The 12,502-nt window shown below is 43.1% G+C and overlaps 2 protein-coding genes across 3 annotated transcripts; both read right to left on the reverse strand.

The window, feature by feature from the left end:
• Window positions 1-685: 685 nt before the first annotated feature.
• LOC112228132 (protocadherin alpha-C2-like) lies at window positions 686-3,542 on the reverse strand. The gene has a single exon (XM_024393254.2). It carries the CDS (start codon window positions 3,416-3,418, stop codon window positions 905-907), a length of 2,514 nt encoding a protein of 837 aa, XP_024249022.1. The 5' UTR covers window positions 3,419-3,542; the 3' UTR covers window positions 686-904.
• Window positions 3,543-4,627: 1,085 nt separating this feature from the next.
• LOC112228775 (protocadherin-10) lies at window positions 4,628-11,249 on the reverse strand. 2 transcript variants are annotated; one of them, XM_024394413.2, is made up of 4 exons: window positions 8,326-11,249; window positions 7,150-7,211; window positions 6,504-6,610; window positions 4,628-6,306 (listed from the first exon to the last, which is right to left on the reverse strand). In XM_024394413.2, the coding sequence occupies exons 1-4, from the start codon at window positions 10,852-10,854 to the stop codon at window positions 5,999-6,001; spliced, it is 3,006 nt and encodes a 1,001-aa protein (XP_024250181.1). In that variant the 5' UTR covers window positions 10,855-11,249; the 3' UTR covers window positions 4,628-5,998. The 2 variants fall into 2 exon arrangements, with proteins under 2 accessions (XP_024250181.1, XP_024250180.1); XM_024394412.2 differs by having other exon boundaries at window positions 4,628-6,309.
• Between the last annotated feature and the right edge of the window lie 1,253 nt (window positions 11,250-12,502).

Here is a 12,502-nt window from a genome sequence, read left to right on the forward strand (position 1 = left end):
TATTATACTGTACGAAGTTTATCAGTGAAAGAGTTCACTTGAGTCCATTCTTCTCCCTCGGGTTAGTTTTATTATTACACAAACCCCAGGCCTGGTTTTCAATTCCCTGACCTCAAAGAGTTGTAATGTCTGAGACAACAGCACACAGACGATCTTGGAAAGCCATTTTTTTAATACATTAAAATTGCATGAACTGCAAGCAAAGAATGAAAGGAAGTGGCAGTAACATGACTTGGGAATTAGCATGGCTCAATGACTCACGTAAGCAATCGGAGCCAAACCCCAGCAGAGTGAAAGGCAGCAGGGCAAATTAAAAGCAAATAAGTATTTCTGTTAATGTCTACAAAACACACAGCAATAGACTGCCTGTGTTCAAACACCACAGGACTAGAGCAGAGCATAACACGATAAAACCTGCAGACATCCCATAGATCCTTAGAAATAAATTGGGTTTATTTAACAAACCAACCTCAAGCATCCTCTAATTGGTAAACCCTGGTCAGAGATGTAGTTCTAAATAGCACACTACCACAGTCTCTGTTCTTTAACTGGAGTGTGTTAGTAGAAGGCTGAGAGCTGCACTGAGGCGACACAGGGTCTGTAGGCTCCTCCTCTAAGAGGAATGAATATGACATTGTGAAGTGGGTCAAACAGTCACTCAGTCTGCAGGGTGCGCAGTGCCAGAACATAGAAACATGCAGAGGTAGCTCTGGTCTAGAATATTTTTTCAAAGGGGGAAATAATGTTCTTTGAAAACGAGGCCCTGTCTGAATATTTTTGGAATGCATCCTTCATTCATGTAATCAGTGAATGCATTATAGGCTCCATGAAAGCAAGGCTACTGCTTTCATTAATCCACCCTTGTCTGATTTGTGATTACATGAAGGAAGGAGGAGTGTGCATTTCATATGAAGAAATACAAGAGGACAACTGCTCCAGGCCTCCATCTCAGAGGAGCACATACCTGTAGTGTAGAAGCTCTTGAGTCGCTGGTCTCTGTAGGACCTGTGCTTCTGGGTATACTGGACACAAAGTAGCCTGCTCCCTTGGGTACTATAGGCTGTCTCACAACCACATTGCCTTTCCTGGTCTCTGCTAGAAACAGGCTGTACCAGTAGGCATCACTGGAGATGAGGGTGGAATCAGCGATGGTGGAGCTCCTCTGGCTGATGATACTGTTTCTGCTGATCACACTGTTCCTGTTCAGACTGTTCAGATTCATATTTATAGCAGGAGGCATCTTCATGGGCTTCGGTTTCTGACACTTCAGCACAATGATCACCAGTATGGTGATCAACAGCAGGAAGGACACTGAACCCAAACCGATGACCAAATACAGATTTAAGTCTGTGAACAAGTCAAATTCTAAAGGCACCTCAGTAGTTTCTGAGAATGGTGTCACCATGTGTTCTACTGTTGATATCTTGATGGTAATTGTGGCCGAAAGAGCAGGGTCTCCATTGTCTTTGGCGACAACAACCAGCCTCTGATGACGGGGATCCCTGTAGCTGAACATTCTTGTGGTCCGGATCTCCCCGTTGTACTGATCTAGACTGAACAGAGTAGAGTCACTGGTCTGTAGAAGCTGATATGTGACCCGTGAGTTCTGTAATGAGTCTGTGTCAATGGCGATTACTTTGACAATCAGGAATCCTTTATCAACGGACCTCGGGATCACCTCTTCAATTACAGAGCCCTGTGCTCGCCAAGGCGACACTATGAGCGGGGTGTTGTCATTCTGGTCCAGAATGATGACGTGAACTGTCACATTGCTGCTGAGTGGAGGTAACCCAGAGTCTCTGGCCTCTATGTGGAAAAGAAACTCCCTCTCCCTTTCAAAGTCAAAGGTCTTTAGAGCATAAAGGTTGCCATTCTCTGGATTAATGGAGAACAGCATGGACATAGACGTGTTGATGATCTCCTTCTCCATGATAAAATAGACCAGATACTGGTTCTCGTGGAGGTCGGGGTCAAAAGCACTGAGTGACGTCATCAGTGCGCCGGGGATGTTGTTCTCCACAACATGGATTGTGTAGAACGACTGGGGGAATACTGGTGCGTTATCATTGACGTCCAGTATCTCCAAGGTGATTGTCTCATTGTCAAATAAGCGAGGTGTTCCTTTGTCTGTGACTATGAAAGTGATGTCATATCTTGGAATTGTCTCACGGTCCAGTGGTTCTGAAATAAGCAGAGCAAAGTAATCCTCCGAAGACTTATCGAGAACGAAGGGTAGGGATGCTTGTTGGTTCAAAGTGAGTTCAACTTCACCGTTGTCCCCAGAGTCCCTATCGCTTATACTGATTACTGCTATCAATGTTCCAATGGCAACATCTTCATTGACCGTGCTTTTAAAAGATGTAATGGTGACCTCAGGATAGTTGTCATTCAGATCGGTAATAAACGCCATTACTTTACAATCTCCAGATAACGAATTCGATCCTTGGTCTCTTGCTTGAATATATATATCGAAACTGTGACTCTCCTCAAAATCAATCACATCCTTCACCTTTATTTCCCCTGTATTTGAATTTAGATAGAACTTTTCTTGTGTCTTCTCGGATGTATATAACGTGTATGAATATGTAATCTCTGCGTTCGTGCCCTCGTCCAAGTCTGTTGCGTTCAACTTCATTACTAGAGTTCCAATTGGGGAGTTTTCAGTTACATTAATAGCATATATCGGCTGGTTAAAATAGGGGGCATTGTCATTAATATCCAGAACCCTAAGGAAGATACTGGCTGTGGAGGAGCGCGCAGGAACCCCACCATCTGCAGCGGTTAATATTAAATTATGCACCGCCTGTTCCTCTCGGTCTAAATTACGGTTGATAACCAAATCTACATATTTAGAGCCATCGCTTCCGGTCTGTATTTCAATTGTAAAATACTTGCTTTCGCTCAAATAGTAAGTCTTAATAGAATTCGCACCGACATCTGCATCCACAGCATTTGTCAAAGAGAATCTCTCTCCAGGAGCGGTAGATTCTGAAATATCCAATTGCATTGTCTCCCTTCGAAAGACAGGTGCGTTGTCATTTATGTCCATGATTTCAAGTTCAATGTAAAAAATACGAATGGGATTTTCAAGTATGACATCCGTTTTAAGAAAACAAGACGTTGTCTTGCTCGAGCATATGTATTCCCTGTCTATCTTTTCAAGTATGAACAGCTCTCCCGTTTCTTTGTTAATGTCCAAATATTTTTTTGTGTGGATGATGTCAAGCTTTGCCTTGCGTGTGACCAGAGCGCGAACGTCAAGTCCCAAATCTGTAGCCAGGTTTGCAACAACGGAACCCTCTTGCATTTCCTCGGGAATAGAGTAGCGAGTAATGGGCAAAGCAATTCCCCACATCCCGCTGAATACAAAGAGAACCGTGGCGCACCTTGTCCAGACAGTTGCAATGGATAAAGCCATTATTGCAAACCAAATATGGTAAAATATGACAGTACTTATAGCAATGCGTTGAAGCCGAATATATTTACATCTAAAAGCTATTGTTTATGTGAGAAACAATCGGTAGCCTTCTCTTCTGCACCGGGGAATTCATACCAAGCCTCCACGCGGTACAAATGCGGTGCGTTGCCCTCCCAATCGTGATGACGTCTGCTGAGTAGTCGTAAAGGAACAGCGACATTGTGTGAGCTGTGTGGAAATGTTTTGAATGTAACATTAATGCATGTTTGCAGAAGAAAAGTAAACTTTCGAAAGCCCTCGACACGCTCCTACTTGTTAAAAAGCTTCCGGCAAGTTGTGATAATCAGCACCTCAAAGCTATAACGTGGCCTCTCCCTCACTTTATCGTCCTCCTGCGACAAGCACGATAACATCGCCAGGGCCTCTCTGAGCAACACTGATCTCGTGAAATAAAACCAGTGCAAAAGATAAATAGAATAATAGTAATCGTAATGTGATTTTAACGTCACAAGGATAGTCTGCGTAAATTCCGAGCCAACCTAAATTCAGCACCCAGCCACATGAACTGCGCCACACAGTATCTGGATCTCCAAACAAGATTGCTTGAATGAGCAGAGCCGGAATTGCCAGAAATGGGCTTATAAATAAACATGTTTCCATCCACACTTTTTACGTGAGTAAAGTCATACCATATCAACAACAACAAAAATCATCTCTGTGATGGAAACAGGAAGTTTCGGTGCTGATGTATAAATGCCAACAGATCATTTGTTTGTTCGACATGGTGGGATCTTTTTGTATCTGTTAAATTAATTAGGCGAGAAACGTTGGTTGTGTTGATATAATAACCATTATGTCGAGGTTTCGTGATAAATGTTGTGTGGTCCTCCCACTACGACTAGGGAAAGCATGCAGTTTACTAGACTACAGATGAAATAAATGATGATCAACTTCACATGGTGGTGAAAGTGCACGGTGATATTGATGCTACTTTCTAATAAATAGCGATGGTCTTATTCTGGTGACATGATGATATATGCTTGACTGCCGTTTGACAAATCACTTATATTATCGCTCTTATCCATACTGATCTCATCATGTAGACTAGCCTACTCGCACAGCCTACCCGCACGGTATCTGCGAGCTTTTGGCTAGAGCGTGTGACAAAACTATCTGTAGAGTTGAAAATGCTATGGAAACACATTGAACTTTAGATTTTTATACTGTAGGCCTACATCACAATTTCAATGAAAACGTACATTTTGTGGAGACTACATCATCATGCACACATTTTTTTCTGCAACAAATACATTTGCTGGAAACACCACTGGTTGAAAAAAGCGTATATTTTCTTTATGCGAACTATAGAATATTCGCATGAAAATCTGCCGCTTTTTGGATGTCAACCTAGCTAGTGTCGATGTCAAGCCACATCCCCTGACTGTGTGATGGTGAAGTATATTCTTAGGGAACAGCGGCACAATGTCCAATATCAAAGCACACTTGATCTACGTGTGGATTCGAAACGCCAAAAATATAAATATAAAAATAATAGTCTTCCTCACATATTGCCATTTCTCTTAATCTGCTTCTTTGATTTCATGTTGACGGAGCTAGGCTCATATACGGGCCCCACTAAATGGTCTGTAAAACGTGCAAGACAGTATTTTAATTATGCTATACATACCTGTGATACAACTCCCCTGCAAGTTGTCATAATCAGCAGCACCTCAAAAACAGAACTTGAGATGGCCTCGATCTGACTGTAGAAGTCGCACTGCAAAAGCAACAACAGAGCGATAGCGATATGGCTCTAAATCTCAGAGCAACAGATAGATAAGAATTCAACTTTTGACGCAATAATCATAATGTGACGTCAACGTCACAGCGATTGTCTACGTCAATTCAGCACCACCTTCCACGGGCATGGCTCCAACCACAGAAATATATTCTACATTATTTAATCTAGATTGTATTTATATGTCCACAACTCCATTGTATGTCCCGTAGCCAAACGTAAGGCTCTGTGTGTCCTCCAGTCCACCCGTCCTAACCCACATTGATTAAAATAAATCAGCAGTAAAATCCGATTTTATACATATAAACATGTTTAAGAAGCCAAACGGGTCAAACATGAAGGTATAAAGTACAACAATATGATATACATGCTTGTAAATTACTGCCTAACAGAATGCCATGCACAATCTTCACAACGCAACCCTCAAGGCATTTGGAGAATTTGCCATAACTTCTGGGAACAGATATCCTCAGATCATTTTCCTCATTATCCCCACAAGTGACTATAATTTCCCTTATATCTGCACAATCTCATCATCATTATCAACTAGGACTGTACATGATACAAATGAAAAGAGAGAATTATGACACTGCTGTATTGAGAGAAAATAATATGCTGTAAAGTATTAAGTTATGTGTTTGAAGCATCGATTCAAATATACTAAACTATTTTAATTTTCCTTGTGCACAGAGGTTTATACTATATGGGTTGATTATATTAATAGTTAATGAACATCCACGGAAGTGTGTATTAAATTGTATGCACAGTGTCTTCTAATATATTCATTTAAAAAAGTCCTTGTTTATCAGGTTGTCCCCTCTCTGGTCAAAGCTCGGTTCATAGCTAGAGATGAACCTCTTATTCTTTCCAAACGTAGAGAATGAGTTGTAGACATCCAGTTCCCCCCTGGGTGCAGGCTTCAGAGTGCAGTACCCAGACGGTGTGCCAGGGATGTAGACGTTGTGCTGGTAGTCAGGTGGTGGCTGTGCAGATGGAGGCTGGGTGTAGCTCGGAGTCCACGAACGGTTTGGAACCCTTCCTACACTTCCAACCCCTCCAATCCCTTCGACCTGGGAGGACATCTTGTATTCTGCTAACAAAACAAATCACATAATAAAGTGTTCGTGAGTTAGTGTGATTTCTGCAATAGCAACATTTTATAAAGTGTGAAATAATGCCATGGCGTCAGTTTTATAATTATTTCTCTAGACTGCCGGTCTGTATTTAGTTGTCTTTTAGTATTGGTATAGAATATTTTCTGACACTGTAGGTTCCTGGCCCACGTACCACGCATATGACTACCCCAGGTATAGTACTGCGGTGCCACCGGGCAGGAGAAGCCATCAGGGTCCGGCCTGGGTCTACGTGGGAAGGTCCTCTCCATGGAGCTAAAGCTGTAGAAAGAAAATAAAAATAAGGAACTAGAATTGACTCCTTGTTGTGTGTGTGTGTGCGTCCTTGCCCCCCCCTACCTTCACGCTATGCTCAAACCCTACACCCGAGCACTCTGTTCTGCCACCTCTGGTCTCTTGGCCCTCCCACCCCTACCGGAGTGCAGCTCCCGCTCAGCCCAGTCCAAGCTCGTCTCTATCCTGGCACTCCAATGGTGGAACCAGCTTCCCCCTGAAGCTAGGACTACAGAGTCCCTGCCCATCTTCCGGACGCATCTGAAACCCTACCTCTTCAAACTGTATCTTAAATAATCCTCCTCCTCACCTCAACCCCCCACCACCACCACCACCACCACCACACTCTACTGACAGCTACGTTATAGAATAAAAAAAATACTTTCTATGCCTGTGATATGTGGTTGTCCCACCTAGCTTACTTAAGATGAATGGAATAACTGAGCGTCTCTAATTGACTAAAATGTAAATGTAAAACGTGTGTGTGCTCGCTTGTTTTTTTTTTTTCCACCAGCATTTTTGTTGACCTTTTGTGTGCTGAATTTCGTCGATTTTTCGTCAATGTCCAGTCCATGTTCGCTTGCTTGAGCTGCACAATTGAGGACGCAGATAGGTTAGTAATACAGCTGAAAGGATAGCCCACATCAATTACATATAATTGCCACAAATAAACATGAGTCTGTGAGAAATATTAAATGATGTACCATGCAGTGGATAGTTTCAATTGCCACTTGAAATAAATCAATAAGGAATTCATAAATGAACTAATGAATGGGAAAATGAGCAGTACAGTTGTATCACGTCTTGCACTAATGTTCTACAGTAGGCCTACTACAGTCCGTTAACGCACCCAGGCATGCAACTATTGCCCCCCTGTGGCACGACGGAGTATCCCTAGGGAGAAGCAGATTATGTGAAGTTGCAAGTGAGCCACCATCCCCAGTCATCAGAGTGATCGTACATATGTATATGCGTTCTGCGTGTTTTATTGATTTATTTCATGACTTTTAAACAGTTATATTCGGATACATTCATTCTTTGATATATTACTGTGTGTACAGTATGAGTCCCATCACACTATGGACGTCTTGCTCTATTCACGTTCAAGGCCTTGCAGCGTCAGTTTATCCTTGAACAGACAAATGTAAATTGTTGGATTGCTGAGGCAATCAGAATAACAATACAATACGATGTTTTGCTTATAGCACGTAATACATCACATGACTTCTCCATTTATATAAGCCTTTACACGTTTACGGTATCACCCGGGCTACAATTGATTTATGTTACATTATATATTACACTATATTACATATAAACCATGGTGGATAGACTAACCACGGACCGTCTTAAGGATTTTCAACCAGTGACGTTTGCCCCTGACCTTAGCTCACTCGCTCCTAATAGTATAAGTGTGTCTCAGTCCACTTCAATACATATAGTCTTCATGCACCATTTTAATAGTATGACTTTGGAAGTCATATTTTTTACTTTAAACGTTAGCGGTACCAATATAATCAGCTTTCCTGACTTGTGCGTAATTACTTTCCGTTCATTGACAGATTTATAATTTGCAATATTTCTTAGTTGTTGAACAAGCATGAGTGACAATCATCAAAATTATACAAATAAATTGATAAATTATAATTACTTGGAGGTCTGATGTGATTATATTTGGAGCAGTACAGGCCTAGGCTATTTACCTCGTTCGGAATAGTTGCTCCGTTGTTCACTATCAGGCTGCGGGAGTCCTGTGCGCTCCAACCCGATTTGTGGTAGTCTGTGCCCTTGGCATTATTCTTCTGTGGAGTCGCATTCATCGGACTGCATGACTTTAGGAACATGAAATCGCTCTTGGATGATTCCGGGGTCAGACACATCTTGTAGCAGTATGGCTGAGAAAGGGGGCCGTTGCCATTTGCCTCAACGCAGTTCGTGGATCCTTTGGTGCCTGTGGTTATCTGAACGTTCAAGTTGGACTTCTTGAACACATCAGTGGTAGATTCCTCTGATCGGAACCCGCAGCATGCACTCAGAGAGAAGTTATACCTCCGAATGGAATGTCTGTCCCTGTATCCCTTTATCGCTGCCAGGACGATAATAGCCACCAGAAACGTGAACGAGATAACGCCCAGAGACACTATTAAGTACAGCGTGAGGTTCGAGCGGTACTGGGGGCTCAGTGTGAGGTCGCCGAAATCAGGCAGCGATTCTGGCACGTTGTCAACAACTGACAGGATGATGGAAACTGTGGCCGAAAGGGGTGGCTGACCGTTGTCCTTGACCAGAATGACCAGCATTTGCCTTATGGGGTCTTTTTCCACAAATCGGCGAATCGTCCTGATTTCGCCCGTGTACAGAGCGACGCTAAACAGGCTCGGGTCGTTTGCCTGGAGCACCTGGTAGAACAGACGCGAGTTTTGACCTGCGTCTGCGTCCATCGCAGTGATTTTTGCCACAAGATAGCCAGCATCAACTGACCTGGGCACCACTTCAGTCGCCGCGGTGCCGTTTTGGGGTAGAGGTGCTACTATGACTGGTGCATTGTCATTTTGGTCTAAAATAAAGACATTTACGGTAACATTGGTTCTCAGGGGTGGAAACCCGGCATCTTGTGCTTGGACTAAAATCTGAAAGTTTCTTAGCTGCTCATGGTCAAAAGAACGCAATGCGTAAATATTCCCGTTGTCTGAGTTTATGGAGACGTAGGTGGACACGGACATCCCATGTATATCACCTTCCAGAATAGAGTAAGAGAGATAGGCATTTTGGTCTGAATCTGGATCCAGGGCAGTAACCGAGCAAATTGAGGCTCCTGGTGCGTTATTCTCTGTCAAATAGACGGTGTATGATGGCTGCTTGAATCGGGGTGTGTTGTCGTTCATGTCTGACACTTGAACTAAAATAGTTTTCCTTGTGAACAAGGGAGGTGCGCCCATATCTCTTGCTGTGAGAGTGATGTTGTACTCTGGCACCGTCTCTCTGTCCAAAAAATCACAAGTAACCAAAGTGTAATAGTTCTTAAAAGAGGAGTGGAGCTGGAAGGGGACATGATGTGGAATTTCACAGTCAACATTTCCATTTTCACCTGAGTCTTTGTCCATGACGCTGATGACAGCTATCACAGTCCCCGGTGGTGCGTCCTCTTGGACAGGTGTGGACACTGATGTCAAGATCACCTCCGGGAGGTTGTCATTCACATCTAAGATATTGACTAGAACTTTACAGTGCACGGCCACTGCCGATGGGCCCTTGTCCTTGGCTTGCACATATATCTCATGCATCCTGGCCTTTTCATAATCTACGACACCTTTCACTCTGATCTCTCCAGTGCGCGAATCCACACTGAAAAGCTCGCGCACTTTTATGGGAGCATGCCCGCTGAAAGAGTATGTGATATCCGCATTAGGACCCTCATCCAAATCCGATGCGTTTAGTTTTATCACAACGGTGCCCTTCGGTGCGTTTTCCACAAGCCTCACTCTGTAGAAAGACTGGTCGAACACGGGCGCGTTGTCATTGGCATCCAGAACTGTTATATTGATTTGCGCTGTCCCGGATCTCTCTGGCGAGCCTCCATCCACGGCCGTCAGCACCACCTGGTGCGTATTCTGCTGCTCTCTGTCCAAGGGGCTCTCCAGGACCAACTCCGCAAACTTACTGCCATCACTACGCGTCTGGATGTCCAGGACAAAATGTTCATTCACACTCAGCAGATAAGAGCGGAGCGAGTTGCTTCCAACGTCCAAGTCCTGCGCGCTCTCTAGTGGGAAGCGGGACCCGGGTACCGCCGACTCGGATATATCCAAATTAAACTCACTCCACGGAAAACTGGGTGAGTTATCGTTCACATCTAAAATCTCCACCTCAACCCTGTACAGTTCCAATGGGTTTTCGATTACCACTTGCAAATGGAAAGAGCAAGACAGACTCTGTTCACATAGTTCCTCTCGATCAATTATTTCGTTTACAAATAAAATACCATTTTCTAAATTCACCTCCAAGTATTGCTTTTTTGCGCCTGAAACTATCCTGAACCTGCGCGCAGAGAGTCTCTCGACGTCTAAACCCAAGTCCTCGGCTATGTTTCCAACAAAAGCGCCATGTTCCAGTTCCTCAGGGATTGAATAACGAATCTGAGCCCAAACTAAATCCAGGACACATACGACGAGAGCTAGGCATGTCACCTGCCATATCCCCCCAAGCCGTCTCTTCGCGCCTCGGAGGTCCATCTGAGCGACGGATTATACTACAAAAAATGCACACTCCATGGGTCTCAGTTAGAAAATCATTATGTTTAAATATATATTATTCTGTAAATCATCATTTTCGAAATGTACTATTTTATTCTAAATGGGAAAAAAAGTGAATATAAAAATATAGGCTAATATAGCATCCACAACTTGAAGTGGAGCCTTGGAGTTCGCCCCAGCCGAGTGTCTTTGAATGTGTGTGTGAGTGAGAAAAGAAGAGGAGAGACGGAGGGGTGCGCGGAGGAGGTTGGTGTCTCTGATTAGCTTTGTGATGCTCTGGTGTGTGTGTGTGTGTTCGCGCGTGCGTGCGTGCGTGCGTGCGTGTGTTTATTGGCTCAATCCCAGTATTCCGATAGGGAAAAGCGACATCTGCTCTGATTCCAGTTTGAGCACAACACCATAGGCTAATCTTTCGCACTAATCAAATGCAGCGACCGTGTTATTTAGCCCAATTTCTACGGGACGGGGGGCTAAAATGATAGGCTATCACAGTTTAGTTGAATTAAACTAATTTATCTCTCTTGAAGGTTACGATACAAAATAGCATGCATGCATGGTTCATGCGACCTATCGCATGCTTTAATATTTGAAAAACTGTCTTACCCATTTTGGGGTTTACAAATGGTTCATGTTTATTTGATCCTCGGTTTGTCAAATAGATCTACTGCAGTAGCTTCATTCAAAATGACCAATTGCAGAAGAAGAAAGTAATAGGCTAGGCTACAATCAAATCTATTGCATAAACCTTACAACGCACAGGGAAATGTTTGAATAAAACCCAAACAATATCTATTTTTAAGAGCAAATAAGTAACATCTCACTAAAATAAACGACAAAAATGTATAGTTTAAATAATAAAATAAACAGTTTTCAGTAGGCTATAGGCTAGGCTATTCCAGCTGTGCGTGTGAGTAGAGGATGTGATGGAGCTCAGTGTCTCCTCACCAGTGAGAGGTCATCCTCTTTCGCATCACTCCATCACACGCCTGCTCTAAAAACTCTCCAATCCCCTTGTTTTAAATAAGATGAAAAAACAATCTGTCTACCGGAATGAAACCACAGCAGATGGCGAGGTTTTCCGTGGGCTCGTGCTCTTTTTAATTAATGGAGTGGGGATTAGAGGGAAGTGTTCCGGGATCATTAGCGAACAGAAGAATTAAGATGTTTTGTGAGAAATAAACCCGGGGCTATCAGTGGGACGCACAGCGGTTTTCGCTGGTGCAGTTGCATTGACCTGTTTTCCACATGCCTTAAGTGCATGTTTAACGTTATTTACCCAGAGCGGAAACAGAATTTAACTGCTACGCGGCGGTTGGTATCGTGACAAACACATTTACGGATAAAAAGACAAAGGGATTACCACACGCATGCACACGCACGCACCATTATAAAACGAATACTAAAAGTAAAGTAGGGTATCTAGCAATACATCTGGTCTTGGTCTTAATTACAGCAAATCTGTAAAGCTGCAGATGTGGTAAATACAGTAAACGATATTTTAGATGTGTTTACCATCAGTGTTAGACCTAATCCTTTATTTTCTAAATCCTCCAGTATAAATCCAAGGATGTATGTTAGATTAAGATATAGGCCTACCTACACTAATGGTCCACCAATATCATGAAAC

This window comes from Oncorhynchus tshawytscha, linkage group LG30 (assembly GCF_018296145.1).
Source record: "Oncorhynchus tshawytscha isolate Ot180627B linkage group LG30, Otsh_v2.0, whole genome shotgun sequence".
NCBI lineage: Eukaryota > Metazoa > Chordata > Actinopteri > Salmoniformes > Salmonidae > Oncorhynchus > Oncorhynchus tshawytscha.